Raw genomic sequence first — 18,960 nt, forward strand, 5'->3', positions numbered from 1 at the left:
AAGCCACTTCCCCCTCACAGCAAGAAGGTCCCTGATTGGATTCCCTTTCTGAGAGGAGTCTCCATGTCCTCCCTGTGTCTGAGTGGGTTCCTCCAGGTTCCTCCCACAGTCCAAAATCATGCAGGAGGTTCGTTGGAGACACTGGATTGTCCAGACGGGTTATGGTTGTATGTCCTGATATGTGGTCCACTGGCGACTCTGGGTGAACCGGGTCTCTCAGTGACAGCTGGCATGAGATCCGGGTCTGGATAAGATGCAGAGAATGGATGGATTGTTGATTTAATATCACGTATGGAGCCAGACATGGGGAGTCCTGGCATTGAGGAAAAGACAGGAGGCAGCAGAGATGAAGATGTCGAGGTTCTCTTTGGGAGTGACGAGGAAGGATGGGATGAGTCCATCAGAGGAACAGCACATGTTAGATGGTCCGGAGAGAAGGTCAGGGAGGTCAGCCTGAGACGTTTGGTCAAGTACAGAGAAGGGAGAGTGAATGGTTGGAGGTTGGAACTACCAGGTAGAAGAAGACCAAAGAGAAGATGTATGGATGGAGTGACAGGACATGGTGGTGTGCGAGAAGACGATACAGATGGAAGCAGCCCAAAGGAGAAGAACAAGCCCATCAGGACTGTCAGGAGCCGCCCAGACCACTTGGAGGCGTCTCGGACCCGACGCTCGACCCTTCAGCGAACCGGATGGGCTTAAAGATGCCCGAGTCCGATTGGAGACGCCCGATTTTGGCACGGCAACAACGGAAGCTTCAACATTTGATCCTTCCTCACGTCGTTTTCTTCCGGCGCGGCGCTCATGAATGATTCACCGCCATCCGGGGGAACGATCTGGCGTGGACGGCGAGGAGCGCGTCCCCGTAAAGACACCCCAGCATCCCCCTTCAGCGTCTTCATTAGTGAGTGATGGATGGCCGCGCGCTAAGCTAACACGCGCGCCTCATCGTAAACCCGCGATATCAGATGAGAGCTACTCCTCTTCGACTACCTCAGTGGCATTTCCTGGAGCGAGGTGGAGTCTGGCGGCGAAGAATAGATGGCGCGCATTATAATGAACACGGGCCGACACCGACTCATCCATCATTCCACCCGGGAAAATTATAGCGGTGCCAAAGAGAGAGAGAGTTTAAATCACACGGAGGTCTAACTCCTTTCAGACCGATATCAGCTCACCGTTGTTGTTTTGTGACTGTTCTGCCCTGGTTTCGGTCGCCGGGGGAGACGCTCTATCCGTCTCCTTGTCCGATGCTCTTTGTCGGTTTTTGGACAACCTCGGCGTACGAACGCCACTAATTACGAGAAAATCGGCCAATGAATAGTTTTCAATTGAATTTTGAATGGAACTGGGAACAAGACTCAATAGCCGCGCAAACAAACTTGTAGCGTAGCGGCGGTTGCGCACACTACTCATCGTGTTCTCCTTTGCGCTTTTTCAGTAAGCAAACCCTCATTGTTGCTTCCCTTAAAAAAATTAAAATGCTAGTGCTAGAATTAGCTAAACATGACAGTGGTGTTGGTGTTACAGAGCTCGCCAAGCATTACGATACGGCTAAGTCAACCATCTGTACGATCTTGAAGGACAAAGATGAGCTAATGATGGCGGGCAAGGCTAAAGAGGAGACTGCGTTTACAGAGAAAAAGGTCTCAAGTCTCAAAAAAAGTAGAAAAGTGATCGTTAGCTTGGATGAATGAAAGACGGCTAGCTGGAGTTAGCGTTAGCAAGGGTGTCGTATGCGAGAAGGCTTTACTTTTGCTGATTTAGCGAAGGAAACGCCGAGTACAAGTGCTGGCAGGAAGAGAAAGCACAGCAGAAACACAGCAATAATTAAGGTTAGCTTTAACACCTGTATATAAACCTATAACTAGTTTCCAAAGAGTGCAGAATGTTTCGGGGCTGGAGAACGGATCAGTTGGGGTTAAATCGATTAGTTCTGTATTATTCAATACCAGAAAAAGGGACGCTCACCTGAGATCTTCTGCTTTGTCCTCTCCGTCCTGACGGCAGACAATTGCTAACAGAAGTGTTTCAAAAAGTATCTAACTCCAGTCCTGCTCCAGGAAGTAGCCTCCTTCGGACGAAAACAAACCGCTTTTTTCGGGTTCTCCAAACACATGTAAAGCCTGGATATTCTCCCCAAACAGCCACTGGATTCATGGAGCTTTCAATTGTACGTCGCCACAAATAACCTGGAAGATTTGATTTGTTTGAAAATGGAATTACTTTAAAATAATGAAAAACTGACCCGACAATGAAACGCAGCACATTTCATTGCAGTGCCATGCAGTCAGGGGAGGCAGGAGAGGCCGTGCCTCACTTGCCAAAAGAAGTAAATGGTACTATTTATCAGTGATTTGCACTATAAAGGTATTTTTCATTTAACTTCACCAATTTTTGATTGTTTTTGATTCAAAATGGATGAATCTTCACATTTAAGTGCAGTGAGGCCGCAGACGTAACCGGCAACGTAACTGACTGCCGGCATGCTCTACGCTAAGACTGTATTTCTTAATCTATTAAAATGTTTAAACACTTTTGCTTTATGAACTACATTTCCAATGTATGGTGTTTTGTTGTCAGCAACTGTATGTGTGTTATTTGTTTCTTGTACTGAGCGATTATAAAGCAGCTGTGAAAAGCCACTAGGTGAGGCACGCAGTTCTCCTGCCTCACGGTAGGGGGCGCTAGTGGTTTCAGGGATTCTTCTTACGACTCCTCGGCTGCAGAATACGGCGACTGCAAGCTAAAATCAGCAAGTCAAGCATTTATTTTTTTCCTCTCCTCATTTTCAAAATTGAGGATTACATATCCAAACTTAGACAAGTTTCTAAATTGGATTTGCATGGACTTCATTTATAAGGAAGGGACCATAATAGCTTTTTTTTTTGCAACAGTTTTTATGTGAGAAGGAAGCAGATAGATTTTAAACATAACCACTTAACTGCTAATAATTAAATGGTGAATAAGCTGCTCCGTAGGGTTCATATGTTTGTAACATGAACCCTCCAATCCATGTCTTCCCACAAAGTTGTATTTTTGCTCCAATGAATGAAAACCCATAACAACCCCCTTACCACTACACTGCCTTAAAAGAATAAAGGGAAACACTAAAATAATACATCCTAGATCTGAATGAAAGAATTAAATATTCTATATACTTTGTTCTTTACATAGTTGAATGTGCTGACAATAAAATCACACAAAAATGATGAATTGAAAGCAAATGTATAAACCCATGGAGGTCTGGATTTGGAGTCAGACTCAAAATTCAAATGGAAAAAAAAAACACCACAGGCAGATTTAACATTAATGTGATGTCCTTAAAACAAGTCAAAATGAAGATTTGGACAAAAATTCACCACGACCTGGACGACTGAGAACCTCCACAGATACGCCTACCATATCTACGCTTGGAATTGCCACTTCCTGCCGGGACGTTCAGACTTATTTGTTGAAAACATTTGCTTTTTTGTGTTCAACAGGGCTCCTGCTTTATTATCTACAGAGTTACGCTGAAAATTCATTCATCGCTCACAGATCAAAGCGTAGAAGCAAACAAACATTCACCCTCTTTAGTTCTTGAGAAGTGGATTTCCTTTCCATCAAATTAAAACTTCTGAGTGTCATTGAAGAATCTTGGGGGCGGAGCTAACTGTCCTTTTTTTCTCTTTTATTTAAAAAAAAAAAAAAAGGCTGCCGCTAACTTTGTGTGTGTGTGTGTGTGTGTGTGTGTGACCTTCCTCCACGCTTTGCTTCTGATGAATGAACTGGCAACGGCGACCCGCAGATCATTCATTGTCTCGGGCCCACACACACACACACACACACAATTTGGGGGAACTTTGTGAAACAAGTCTTGCCAAACCAAAGGACATCCTGTAGGTGAACGTTCCTCTGAGTCCTCACATGTCCATGTGTGTGTGTGTGTGTGTGTGTGTGTGATATTGCCGTGACGGCTGATGTAATGGTGTTTCCTCAAGCGTACAGATTTCATGATAAGCCTCTGAAATCTGCGCCAAAAGACACTCTCTGATAAGGAAGCCGCTCAAGACGCCAAAAAATGACCGACAAACGGAACGTCATGTTACCGTGAAGACAAAAAACAAATGGATTATATTGAAAACGGCGGGATAAAGTCAAGGCGAGGAGTTTAATCCCTCAACACCACCGAGCATCAATGGAAGTGCTGTCTTTTAGAGTGATGTTGCAAGCGATAGCATTATTAGCGTCAGTTATTCACAATATAGATTTTATGTCTTTTATACGCGAGATGACTTCATCTATCTGTGCGGTTTTATTTGGGAATTTTGTTTGCTATTAGCGTCCGAACACATTTTAGCCAACGAGCTAATGAAGACAAACAAGCTCGACCCCTTGGTTTATTCCGATCGAAATTCCCCTGCAGTAAAAATGACGTAGCATGGATTTTAAATGTATCTGGATTGACATTGAATTCAAGCTAAAAGCTTATTTTGTTCTTTGTAAAAAAAAAAAAAACATTGTGAAGAAATTGCTTAATGAGCAGGATAACCCATTTAAAAACAAAAAAAAAATTGCATCTGAGGCACCCAGATGGGAGTTTCATGCATTTCGATGTAACGCTCAGATACAAGGGACGGAAAGAGGAGGAGAGGGTTGGAAAAGATGTTAGGGTCTCGTTCCTTTGCAATCCCCTTTGTTTTCCCATCCTTGGATAGTAAAAACAGTCAGGTTCCACCTGAAATTCCCGCCTTTGGACAAAAAAAAAAAAAAAAAAAAAAAAAAAAAAAAAAAGCCGAAATACACTTGCGTCCCTGCATGGATATCACTGTGGGGGTGGGAAAAATTGAAAGGCTGCAAATTCCTGGGACAGAAAAAAGTGACAGGGGAAGAGGGAGGTCTTTTGAGCCACTTGTGGCCTTCACAACCCCGGCGCACAAATCATAGAGGGACGTGGCAATCGGAGTGACAGATTAACAATGCTGCTGTTTTGCACTCCCCTGTGAACGGACCCATCCGTCACAAGAGGCCAGATTAATTCAATTCATCAGCTCTTTGTCTCCTCAGGGCCCTGGGGGGGGGGGGGGGGTGGGGGTTAGCCCAAGCGGCGTGAAATGTTGACTTGCGACAAAGTGATCTTAACCCCAAAACAGGTGGAAGGGGGTTGACGCAGGAGTCCGGCCCCCTAGTGGCCATCCGAGGAACTGCAGGGTTCATCTACATTTCGCAGGAAATTCATCTAAAGTTAGTATTCACGTATACAAAGAAATGCATTACTTAACTTTATTGAAATTCTTTCGCGCCCCCCCCCCCCCCCCAACTACTTCCTTCCCCCCCCCTCCCACCAGCTAGGAGACATTTTTGAATGCTCATTCAGTCACTCCTGCGAAGAAGAAGACCTCAGATGTTTGATTTCGGTTACGAAGATGACCTTTCAAAGCTTGGGACTGAAAATGCAATTTAAGTAGTAAACGGTGTGAAACCGTGGCACAAACATCCCGTGTCAAGATTTCATTAAGTAGCACCCAAAAAAAAAAATTAAGAGCTCGTGGCTGACTAGAGAACCTAAAAGTCCTCTGGATGCATAAAAAGCTGACAAGGAAACCATGCAGGTGAGAAGAACTCTTTAAAAAAAAAAAAAAAAAAAAAACTGATGCAAGTCAATTGATTTCTCACCGCTGAAATTCATGGCGACACATAACACTCCTCCAATGCATAAAGAACCTTCACCGTCAGATCGCTAAAATCTTCAGATCTGCAGCAGGGAGCCACCAAAAGGGTGCTATTAAAGACGTTTAATATTCCAGAGCTTGTGTCATTTGTACAGGAAAGGGGGATTCTAGAAGGCCACACCATGTTGTCTGCACGTGAACCAATGGAAAACCCCCATGACTTCCATTTCCCCCGGGTCACGTGACCTCGGCGTGCACAGAAACCATCAAAACGCAGCTCATCGACGGATTAAGGAGACACTTGAGCTGTAAAATCTTTGCTTGTACTTTAATGGAGAGCGGCCGACGCCCGAAAAGCGGCGCCGCGAGAGGACTTAGCTTTAGTTTCCACCCCTCAGTAGCTGAGCAGCCTCTCCTTCTGGCGCTGGTAGTGGATCCGGCCTCCTCGCCACACACACAGGTAGTAGGCCACGCCTACGGAGCCCAGGACGGACGCCAGCAGCACGCCGACGACCAGGACCATCGTCCACACGGCGACGCTCCCGGCTTCGTCCACGCCACCTTCCTCAGCTGGAAGACAGCGACGTTTGAGGGACACACAAAAAAAAAAAAAAAAAAAAAAGTGCAAGAGGACGACCGCTCACCAGTTGTGATCCTGTCTAGATGTTCCTCCACAGTGACCTGCACGTCCTCCTGCAGAAGAAGCGGAAGGTTGCTGGTCGCCGCTGCCGTCGTCTTCTTGCTTCTTACGGAGTCAACCACGGGCGGGATCTCCGGCTCGTACACCTCCTCCAGCAGGAAGGTCTCCTCCAGGTCGTACGGCGGGGGCTCGGTGAGGAACCAGCGGGCGAGGCCGTCCGGAAGGTCTGCAAACGACGGCATGGTTTCAGGGTTAGAAGGATTCACATGAGGAGAGAGTTGGAATAGCCGATATCGGAGCCAAATAGCCGATATCGGATAAATACTAGTGATTACAGCGATGCTTTCTACGGTGCTGCTCTTGTATGGTTTGCTGTCAGTTATTTGCCTTTTTTTTTTTCCCCCCATTTTTGCAATTTTTTCCCCAATTGCATGTAAAAAAAAAAGGGGGATTTTTGCTGTTTATAAATTGCCGTGTAGTTGTTTTGAACACAATTGAATTTTAATTTAAAAAAAAAACAAAAAAAAAAAAAAATCTCAGCTTGCCAGTGATAACGTTTGTGCAGATTTTGTTTGCAAATAGTTTGGTAAAATTGGCAAAAAAAAAAAAAAAAAAAAAAAAAAGCCTAAAATGAAGCCATAATCAACCAAAAGGAAATGCAGAAAATCATCCAATGAGCATTAAACTCAAATTGTCAGTAGATATTTTTCTAAGTCGGCTGTATGAAATTGACAATCCAAAAAATAAAAAATAAAATAAAAATGCCGTGCTGCACCCCAGAAAGCTGTCCTCTTACCCGCCTGGCTGGTGGTCGTGGCCAGGAGGACCAAACACGCAAACCCGAGAGCAAACATGACAGAGCGAAGTGCAGCAGCGTCCGCCGGGCCTCTTATGCTGCCTCTTCGTCTGGAGAACGCGCCTCAGCTGGGGCTTCAATCAGGACCAACGGACGTCCGTCCCTCTCCTCTGCTTCCGAGGCGGGAGGGAAAAGAAAAAACAAACAAAACACACCGCAGAGAATCGACAATATATAGATTTATTTGGCTACAGGTTTCTCTTATGTCATTCTCTCTCCAGTGTTTCAAAGTCGCCGCAGGAGGACGACGGGTTCCGGATCTCCCGACTCTTGTTTCACATTCGAAATCACAGCTAGTGGCGTTTCAGGGGTTGCACAACACTGAAATGTTACGGATGGGTAGGAAAATATCCGATAATACCTTTTTTTTTTTCACGCCGGTCATTTGTTTTTCTGTATTTCCTACAATACAAGCCGATTTTTGCTAAAACAGGTCGAAGTGAGACGTGATAAACAGTGTTTTCCCATGTAGCTGCTGGTGACGGCGACCCCCGCCGCTATTTTCCCTTTTTTCTTCAGACGCCGCTTTTTTTTTCTGTTGCATAGTTTTCTGAGACGACGGCTCTGCAATAACAGGTGTTTATCTGGGATTCCTTCACCGTTTCCTGCGCGGGCGCCGCACCGAGGCCGGTAGAACGTAAGGTGCTTGTACGAGATGGAAGAACACGGGAACGGTAAGAACCCGTCGGGTTATTTAATCAGCTCATAATATCCAAAATAACTTTGTGCCTGTCAAAAGTCTGACGCTACCAGACGGGAGGTTTGAACACCGGGGCGTTCCGAGAATGAACTGATAATGCCGATTCACGTCACCGTCTTTTAAAGCATCTTAAATGCCAATTGTTTTGTAAACGTGCGACGTTTTATTTTTACTCCCAGGTGTAGGGTTCAAAAATTCACAGCCCCCCCCGCCTTCGATTTGTGCTGGAGAAGGTAATTGGCGGAGGTGTGATATTAAATGGAGGAACATGAAAAAAAAAAACAAAAAAACCCTAATGTACAAATGATGTCCATCCAGCTGTAATTCTGGGATCAGAAATCGGTCACGGATCGCCGAAGGTCACCTCGGCCTGGTGTTAAAACCTGGTTTGGGACATTTCCCCCGTACATTATGTGGACGATCTGTTCCCGGCGCGAGCGTTTAATGGCGGTGAGGTGAAACGCTCGGGGAAAGCGTGTGGGAGTTTTTTCGGACGAGCAAAGAAAAGAAAGCTATTAAAAAGGGGCGTCGGTGAAAACACGCTCTCTGGACAGTCATTACAGTACCGCTGAAAAATGGCTGACGGGCGCAGAGGGTTTGGGTTCCACCGTGGCGACCCTGGAGGCGTTGGCCGTTTTCACAATCAGCTTCACAATGTTTCCCTGCCGAAGGAAAGAACTGAGACGAGGTAGATCTCAGAGTCGTTTTCCGTCCGGAGACGCCCCAGTAGCTCTGAGAGGCTACTCATGCGAAATAAAAATAAAAAAAAAAGAAGAGGGGAGCGGGGCGACTCCACACAATTCCAGATTGCACTTCTCAGCGAGGATTTTTCTAATTGGGAAATAAAAATAATGTAGCAGTAAAGTCCCTTTTCTTTTCATTTTGGTGAGGATCGGCGTGATCTTGCGCCGCGAAACCGTTCTTCGGTGGCTCATCCACGGGGTTTGTTGACTGGTTTGTTTCTTTTCCCCCCGCTGGTGAAGACGGATCCCTCCGTCAGTCGTGCTTCTCTCCATCTCCGTAGATCTTCCGGAGGCTGGAGTCCAGCAGGAAATCCACCGACCTGCACAAAAGCGGACACAAAGTATAGTTTGGTATGAATAATAGTAAAGTGTAGCGTCATTCCCGGACTATAAGCCGCCACTTTAAACACTGCGGCTTAAACAACGATGCGGCTAATTTGTTTTTTTGGGCTGGCGAGGAGTTTCACGCCGCCGAATTATTTAGCCTCATTACATCAGACTGTTTAAATTACCGTGATATTCTAAAGGAGGAAGACTGAGATACCTGTCAGCTGGAGCAGGACAAAGCGGAGGTAGAAAATGGATGGATGTGTGATATTTATTATAAATCTTTTTTAGTTGTTCGTAAAAAAAAAAAAAAAGCATTTCCACGATGTATTTGTAGATCTTACTGGTATGTCTTTAATTAAAAGTTTAAAAAAAATGTTTTTGTGTAACTATCTCATGCTCCAACGTGGACACCTGAGGCTTGTAGACAAGTTAATATACCGTATATGTACACTTATATTTATTTTGTGATTTTGAGCTGGTGTTGCTTATATTAAGATGTGCTCGATATTCCGGAAATTATGTTAGCATATATTCAATATTTTCGTTTTTTTTTTTTTTTTAAACATCTCTTCAGCATACAGTATGTTTTTTCCTCTCATCAGAGAAGTGTTTTTTTTTTTCCCCGGCACGTTGCGCGAGGCTTACCCAAGTAGGCTTACTAACTAGTTTAAAACTGCGCGGGCTGGGTGAATGTAGCACTTAGCTGCCTGCGTGTATTTTGCAAGTATAGCTCACGCCGCTTACGGCGTGTGGGCAGCCAAACCCTTAAAATCAAATCTTGCGTAATCTGCACTTTACATAATCCACGGCGAGCGCTTCTGCCAACCTGTCAATGGGAGTGATGATGAAGGGGATGGTGGAGAGGCCGATGGCGGTGGTGGTCCACTTGCGCACCGGCAGCGGCCACCTGGTGGTCCTGCCTAGCAGGTGGAGGGACGCGGCGCACACTCGGTTTATGGTGAACCCCGGGATGATGACGGAGGCGAGCGCCTGCCACACGAAAGTGTCCACGACTGCCGCCGCCACCCGCGTGGTCCTGCCGGGGTTGTCTCCATGTGCCTGGAGGGGGAAAAAAAAAACGAAAAATAACCGGTTATCTTCTGCAGGTGATTTTCCAGCCGGCGGAACGCGACGGGCGACGCCTCACCACGGCGGCTTTCTTCCCTTTGTCCACGGCGTCGGCGGTGACGTAAGCGGTGGCCACGGCGTAGCTGCCCCACACCAGGCTCACGGGCACCAGGGCGCGGAAAGCCTCTCCCACCTCATTGGCATAGCCTGCACGTGCACGGACATGAATTCAGCCTCGTGGAGTAACCATCGAAAAACAGTCCGCCCTCGATTCTGTCGAACCGGATTTCCATTTTGTGCTCCGAGATCAACTGTTTTTGTACTTGTGACGAATCCTTGATGTAAGAGGTGCGCTGAGAATACTGATATTTCCAGAAAATACATCATGTGAGAGGCCTCAAGTGCATTTTTCATTCATTATCTATTCGGCTTATTCTGTGCTCAGGGTCGAGGGAGGGGGTGGAAGCTATCCGAGCTGACATGAGGCGAGAGGCGGGTTCACCCTGGACCGCAAGGATACAATTATTCACTCTCTCATTCAGAGATCATGTAGAAATACAACCCCTTTTTGAACCACTTTGTCCCTTTTATTTTGTGGAACGTAAATCCCGGCATGTAAACCGCTACTTTTTTCCCACGTGCTTTGAGAACTTCGGCTTTTACAACGATGCGGCTAATTTATGGATTTTTATTGGGTATTTACGGTAGCTTCTGGACTTCCGAAGAGGTTACAGCTGACAAATGAAACCGTTCCGGCAAAACCACGCGCATTTACGATAATCCGTGAAAGACGCACGCAAATGCATTTGATGCGGCTTTCAAACTGAAAACGAGCATTCTGGCTGTCGAAGAAGGAAATAGAGCTGCCGCACCGAAGTTCGGCATCTGTTCTGAAAAGAAGCATTTGCGTTATGTTCCGGTAGTTGTAGATGTTAAATCTTTCTTGTAACATCTTGCTGCATTAATATCTCATGTTTCAACGGCGACGAGCGCAGCCGATTTATGTACAATATCTTTTTTCTTATAAAAATCGGTAGGTGCGCAACGTAATTTGCACTATTTGAATACATCTGTTTGGTTTTCCTTGAGTGTCGAATATATTATTATTCACTCTGTCAACCATTCACTCCCTTTTCCACACACCATATCGAGGCATTAAACCAGGGATGGGCAAACTACGGCCCGTGGGCCACATCCGGCCCGTTGGTCTTTTTAACATGGCCCGCAATCTATACTTGATGTGAATGATTGAGTGATTGGATCAATGAATGTGGGAGCTCAAACAGGAGATTATTTCATTTTTGGAGCTACTTGAGAATTTTCCTGAGCTGAATGACACAGATTGGCTTTGCGATTTAGCCTTTACTGTGGTCATACTGACACACATGAATCAGCTGGACGTGAAGCTACGAGGGAAAAACCAGTTTGTGCTTGAAATCCAAGCAAAGGTCAGAGCCTTAAAACCAAGCTGTTTTTTATTTTCAAAGCAAATGTCAGACAAGTCTAATATATACTGTTAATAAATGCGTTTTTTTTTTTTTTTTTTTTTTTTTATATGTATCTTATCTTGTGGTGACCCGGCCCGTCTGTCAAATTTTAAAAGTCAATGCGGCCCCTGAGCCAAAAAGTTTGCCCACCTCTGCATTAAACCGTTCACCCTCTCACTAAACACATTTGGAGAATTTGCACTGAACCTCATGCATGTTTTTGGACGTGTGGGACGAACACGCAGACATATGAAGAACATGGAGACTCCACACAGAGAAGCCCCGTGATGGGATCCAATCAGGGACCTTTTTGCTGCGAGGCCGAAATAAAAACACTATAAAAACACAGCTTTTGGTTAATTTCTATGAGACAGGACATTTGTTTGTTCCTCTTTTCTGACGTCTGTTCTCCGTGCATCGACGTGAAATGAAACACACCCGTGAAAACACGAGTGAGACTGTGAGTCACAGAGGCCGGTGTTACAATCTGGGTCAGGAGCCCAGTGAGAAAAAAAATAAAAATACCCTGCTTCGTTACGCAATTCCTCCGCAAACAGCACGGTTTCAACAGTTTGCGTTCTAAGCGTGTCCCTTTGCCACGCACATTTGACACCGCAACCATTTAATGGGTCGTTTCACGCGGTCAGGAACACGTGAGACACTTTGAGGTAAACAATAACAATATCGACGCTTTTGGGGGGGGGATAAAAAAAAGGTATCTTTTCCAGTGTTTCATGAGGAAACACAGGCTTTCCACGCAATGGTTGGACCAGAGGGGACACGTTTACACGAGAGACACTGAAAGTAAACTAATTTTGGAGTTTGTGCTGCTAAACGGGCATGAAGCGATAGTCGGGGTGTTTATAGGCTGTTAGGGGCTTAAATAAACATACTTCTGCAAACAAAGCGGTGAACGGACATGAAATTATCCCCACTTTAGACCCATTTGAAGTCATTTTATCAGCAGCCCCTTTTCTGACCAGATGTCGCTTCGACACTGAGTGCGTGTGTGTGTGATTGTGTGTGTGTGTGGGTGGGTGTATGTGTCATTGAGGAAAATGGCGGTTCAGACTGTCTAGAAAACAAACCGCAGAGGTGGTTTGGAGCTATTTGGCAGGCTTGTACTTTGTCTCGACCACGTTGATGCACGCTGAGAGTTGGACGCCGTGGCCTTGGGGTCAAACTGAAGCCTGTCCTCTATTGAGGATAATCATAATAACACTTTTAAACAAGATATTCATGAAGAGTTACCTTAAATTCCGGCATACAAGCCGCTACTTTTTCACACGCTTTGACAACTGCGGCTTTTACAACGGTATGGATTTTTAGCGGGTTATTACGGTAGCGTCTTTCCGCCCACCCCGTCACAATGGACAAATGAAAGCTTTTCGGTAAACCCGCTCGCATTTACGATAATTCTTCAGATCAGCCATTTTGTGCTTTTTGCACACACACCCCTCGTGAAAAAGACGCGCAGAAATGCATTTGGTGCGGCTTTCAATTTGAAAGCGCTCAGTCTGGCTGTGGAAGAAGGAAACAGAGCAGCTACACTCAAAAGTTCGGCATCTGTTCTGGAAAAAAAAAAAAAAAGCATTTGCATTATGTCATTTATTTAATCAAAAGTTTTCAAAAAAATCTTTCCTGCGTTGATATCTCATGTTTCAACTGGGACACCTGTGACTCATTTATGTACTTATTTTTTCTTTTAAAAATTAGTAGGTGCTGCCTATATAGAGATGCGCTTTATAGGGGAAAAACTTTATAGAGGAAAAACTCAGATCATAAACTCAGAATCAGCAATTTCCTTCGGGATTAATAAAGTTGTTCTTATTCTTATTGTTATAGTCCAGAATCAGCAGAACAGCAATTAATATAAATTATTGCTATTATTCATGAAATCATTATCTATACCTGTCCATTACAAACCCTCTCATTCACACATCTGGACAATCTAGGGTCTTCAATGAATCTCCTGCATGTTCCAGAACTGTGGGAGGAACCTGAGGAACCTGAGGAACCCCAGGCAAACACGGGAAGAACATGGAAACTGCAAACACAAAGGGAATCCAAACGGGGACCTTCATTCTGTTGAAGCGGCAGCGCTAACTCTGCGCCACTTTTTTTTTTTTGTTATTGTTATCACCGTCATGACAAGTACAAAATTTGAACTGCATCAACACAAAGACATTTTTAATGTTTCAGGAAAAACTCAGATCATAAATAAAAAGCTGATGATTGAAAATGGCGAGCGGGTTGATTTAGAGCTTCCCTCCACCGCGCAAAGTATTTGAAATGTTGAATCATCCCGCTAATAACCCTGTAAGTTCGCGTGCGACGGAGGATAAATGATGTGTACGAAAAAGACTCGTGGAGACAAATGAGTTGCCGGAGTAAAATGCCTTTTCCCACAGAGGTCGTCCCTGACAGAGGCTGAAGGCACGGCTGTAAATAACACGTTTTGAAAAAAGGGCCGATATCCACTTGGCCGATCCTTCACATTTTTCTACCGGCTGAATATCTGCCAACACAACGGTGACAACTTTAAAGAGTTATAGCTCTATTATTATGGCGCTCTTTTAAAAAAAAAAAAAAAAAAAACCTATGATACTTCAGACGGCCATGATATTACGGGTTGTAAGCGGTAGAAGCGAAAGCGATGCAAAATTTCACTTTGCCTTTTTTTCGAGGTTTCCAGAAGCCTGGAACTCATAATAAAACAAAATATTAGAAATGTTGAAAAAGGGCCAATGTTGGATCGCTCCATATTGTGTGATATATGGGGGCGGCCGGCTTTCATTTTTAAACAACGCCTTCAAAATCACTGTGATGATACACTTGAGTGTGTCAACATAAAAAAAATAATAATAATAAAAGACAAATCAAACAATCCTTATCAGATTTATAAGTCTACCAGATTACTTGAGTGCACTGTCTGATACCGTATCAGATAATGTGGCAGCGTTTATCAGATTTAACAGCACCTTGACTGTGCGCCCTATCATCCAGCAGGTACGGTGTATTTGGCTTAATCTCATTTGTTGTTTGTTTTATTTAATCACTTTTCATTAATCAACGCATGTGCAGAATATATAAACCCTGTTATATTTGGCGTAAAAATCTGACTGATGTGGCGGATAAGTGATTAACCCCGGGGTAACTGCGGCTTCTCGGCACTTCTCGCTGGGATTTTAAAATGAGGTTAGAATGTAAATAACGGAGTGAAATGTCTGTGTCAGGTCGAGAACCTCCTACTTTAATTTTGTAACGCGAAGCCACGGTTGCTAATGCAGCGTCACTAAAGTGCACATGAACGCGTGGTGTCAAGTTGCAGAGTTATCCTCTTTATCGTTTTCTCTCAATGACTGCTGTGCACTTGTAATACACATCGCTCTGTCTATGATGCAGCCATTATCTCTTCGCTGTGCGCGAACACGGGAAGCGGGAGTGTGAGTCATTTCGGCTTTCCGACCACACAGTCGTTTCTAGTCTATGACAGCGAGTCCTTGAAATGCAAGCTGTTTGAAGATCCCCCCCCCCCCCCCCCCATCGTAGTCAAACACCCAGAGACGGCTGTTCCACTTCACCGTCTGTGCTTTTCAGCAGCCGAGGGACGACAGCTGCCCGCCGACGCGTTCTGTTGTGCACAACTGTCGATCGATAACGTTCGATGGAAATGAGCGTGGATGTTTAAGCTACACACCGGGATAGATGAGACTATCTTTCGGAAAAGGAGTCAGCTAATGATAAAATAACTCAAGCCGGAGTCACATACAGGCAGCGGACCAAACGCTTTCAGGTTAACACTGTTCGCAACGGGCGTCGTGTTTGAAAAGCTGCACCTTCACGGGAAAGTGAAGCGATAAGTAAACACGAATGAAGGTTTGTCAAGGGTTAAATATGATTTTTTTTTTTTTTTTTTTTTTAAATGTTGAGTAGCACAGGCAAACATTCCTGCTCTCTCACTGGCCTCTGTTGAGCTACTTACCAGGGGTGTGACAGGACAGCAGGCTATCTTTATTGATTTTATGATAGTAATCAGCTGTATTCACTGCAATGTTGCACTGCCACACGTACAAACAGTTGCATTTTCCACAACACCATCGACAGGCCAAAAGCACTATTCTTATCATACTTATTCTCTATTTTGGCACAATCATTTCCCCTCAAAGTGTCGTGTCTATATCCTGTTGATTTACTGAATCAAATGGAAATAACACCGTGAAGGACTTTGATATCTGCAGACTGAGTATCTGCGAGTGTCCAATATATAATCAAGAGTAAGAATAAATTGTGTGAAACCTGCGATTTAGCCCCCGCGGTTTGCTGACCGTGCTTCGCAAACAACAATCAGCTGCGACTGAGTGGTGATCCTGTTACTCTCTGGTGAGATTCTGCCAAGGCGCCGTTAAGCCCGCCGCGCGTCGGCAGCAAAACTCTTATGCTGAATAAAATGTCAAAATCAGTGAGATACATACAGGAGGAGGAGTGTACACTCCCCCGACAGATGCTGCAGCTTCAGCGACATTAAAAACAAAACATCCCGCTCTGCTCGCTGCTGTGATAATCCAGACAGCAACATTTCAATTGAAGTCTAATCTTTCTTACATAATCCCCATTTTCCAAATGGAGATTATGCATTGCACTGTGTAATCTAATACAAGGAATTTCATTTGGCTCGGTACAATTTGTACAAACAACTGTAACGTTTTAAGACGAGATAGTATTTGTGTGGGTAATAACTGTGCAACGATGGTGTCTGAACGTAAAGTAGTTAGATATCCATAGATTTGTTTTATACATTCATATCTTTAGAAATTGGCAGCGCCCTGACATTATCTACTTGAAAATTGTGACGCATCCAGAGAGACAGATAGAAAGGAATTTTTTAGTAACAGGTTTAATGTTTACATTTTCAAAAACTATGTGTGCAAAGACAATATTCATTCATTAACTCATTCATCATTTATATCACTAATCATGCACTCGGGGTAAAGAACATAAAAACATGCGAAGCCCCCTCTCATTCTTGTGGACAGACAAGCATTCACTCTCATTCACGTGTCATTAAGTGAATACAAACATTCACACTCGCCATACAAAGACAAATTCTCACGTTCATGTCCTATAAACATGCAACCATTCACTCGCCCTGTAGACACACAACTATTTACTCTTTCACTCACACACCATGCAGAGACATACTACAATTCACCTCCCTGGGCAATTAAGGGTCTTCAGTGAACCTCCTGCATGTTTTTGGACTGTGAGAGGAACCCAGAGAACCTGAAGGAACCCCACCAAGACACGGGGACATTCCACGCAAAGACCCCCCGTAAGAAGCCAACCAGGGAGGCAGAGGCGCTAACCGCTAAGCCACAATTCTCATATTTCATTTTAAAATAAGATTGCAAATTGTTTCTTTGAGTGACTGTAACCCCACATTGTCATCCGACCTACATTTTAAGAGATGAACACTTACATCAACTGAAAATGGAAAATAAAATCTTAAAGTGGTAGAGATTACAGGTAAACAGGTGGTAATCATTACAACTAGGACTTCACAACAACAACAATAACATATGATACATGGTTGTTTTACGAGTTTAGTTCAGCATCTATTAGTCCATCGATGCATCATACTCATCTAGAAGTGAGGAAATGATTGTAAAAAATAGGATTTAATGATCCAGAAACCCCATCTGGAGCATTGCACCTCTACACCCTGACTTATGGGCACTGAAGGAAGGTCACCTCACCGGGTGCCAGCGCAGACTAATGTAGGTGAGGGGTGCTGCAGCCAGGACGCCCTTCGGACCCCCTTTCGGTGGTTGTCCCTGCCCTGCCCTCCGACGGGGGAGGCAACCCCGTTGGATCTGTTCCTCCTGCACCCGGTGTCTGTGCCGAGCCTGCGGGCGTTTCGTTTGCATGACTCACCGCTCCGACCTGCATTACAACTTCTACTACAACTCCACTACCTGGGCGTCCTAGGAGTTCACCGGATACTGCGCAACCTAGGCGGGCGGTTCGCATGGAGTGCTACTACGTGTCGTTTTACGCGCACGGCTCCATGGTAGACTTTGACCGTGTTTGTGTTTCACCTCCAAGGCGGATATAGTGTCCTCTAAACGCCACATTTGCTATAAATAGAGCTTTCCCACAAGCTAACCGGCTAGGGTGCTAGCTCTTAGCTAGCTAGCTCGCTAACTAGCTTAGAGCTTCAGGGTCAAGCCGTGTGTCTTCCGCTGTTTTTACCGCTCGGGTTTTCCACGGAAAAAAGAAAAACGGGTAAGGGAAATAAAATAATGACGTACCAAGGAACCGGACCCAAGTGTCGCGGTAAATGTCGACCGTTTTGGTAGGTTTTTCTTCGGTTGAATCCATGGCTTCACCCCTTTTCCGTCTCCGGCTTCACTCCATCCCCGTGAGAGCGGACCGTCACAGGGAGCTGGAGGTGGGCGTGATATTAGCGACAGCATCCCGCTGCCTGCAGGAGCGCCGCTTGGCCACTAGGGGGCAGCAAACACAATTATTAAGTCAGATTTCATAAATATGGCGATAAATGATAAATTATTTCATATACTTTTTAGATTAGGGGTGTCAAACTTGATTTAACAGTATAAATGTAACCAAATGTGATATCAAATATAAATGTTACTACTCCTTAATGTTAAATTATTCAATTAGATTCAATAACAATTAAAATCAAATTGCAATTAAATACCTGAATTTATTCAAATCCAAAATGATACACATGCATTTGCATAGATGTAAAAAAATACTATGTTTAACATAAATCCTTTTATATTGTCAGGTTATATTGCTGTTATTCTGTTGTCTATTCTTATCCTTGTTATTGTTGTTCATTCTACTGTCTATTTGTATACTGTCTTTGTGGATGTCTTTTATTATCTTTTCATTAACAATTTATATTTATACCCATATTGATTGATACTGTATATGCTACACTGCTGTGACAAAAGAATTTGGGGCTCAATAAAGTATATCTTAATCTTAAGAAACCCACATTACTCCATTAATCAGTAAACAAACTATCCAAGTGAATTAAGAAAAACATCATGCAACACTAGTTATGATATTAGCTTTGTTCAAAACCATCAACTTCTCTCTTCCTGATCCTTTAGGAATCACATGTTTTTCTCAATTCCACATGTTGAAAATGGCATTGACGAGGATACATTGCGATCTAATGGCGGCGCGCCATCACTTTGCAGATAACATGATCAGCATGAATGTGGGGAATGTAATTTATGGTCAATGCACACGTTTGACTTATTTATTTTAAGACAATCAGACTTTTTGAGATGTTTTCACAGGCCACATAAAATGCCATGGCCAGCCACATTTGGCCCGCAGGCCTTGAGTTTCGCACGTGTTTTACACATAGATCAGGTCTGGACCACACTCTTTAAAATGATGCACAGAAACACAATGGCAAGGTGACAATGGCAATGCAGAAAGCTC

At 44.3% G+C, this 18,960-nt stretch overlaps 1 protein-coding gene across 1 annotated transcript; it reads right to left on the reverse strand.

Moving 5' to 3' along the window:
* Nucleotides 1-7,309: 7,309 nt before the first annotated feature.
* Nucleotides 7,310-17,947, reverse strand: mtfp1 (mitochondrial fission process 1). The gene is made up of 4 exons (XM_086151847.1): nt 17,790-17,947; nt 10,071-10,198; nt 9,750-9,982; nt 7,310-8,913 (listed from the first exon to the last, which is right to left on the reverse strand). Exons 1-4 carry the CDS (start codon nt 17,857-17,859, stop codon nt 8,847-8,849), a joined length of 498 nt encoding a protein of 165 aa, XP_086007973.1. The 5' UTR covers nt 17,860-17,947; the 3' UTR covers nt 7,310-8,846.
* Between the last annotated feature and the right edge of the window lie 1,013 nt (nt 17,948-18,960).

The sequence above is a fragment of the Fistularia commersonii genome, chromosome 9, assembly GCF_037954325.1.
Source record: "Fistularia commersonii isolate RoL2024-O1a breed Wild chromosome 9, RoL_Fcom_v1.0, whole genome shotgun sequence".
In the NCBI taxonomy this organism is placed as follows: Eukaryota; Metazoa; Chordata; class Actinopteri; order Syngnathiformes; family Fistulariidae; genus Fistularia; species Fistularia commersonii.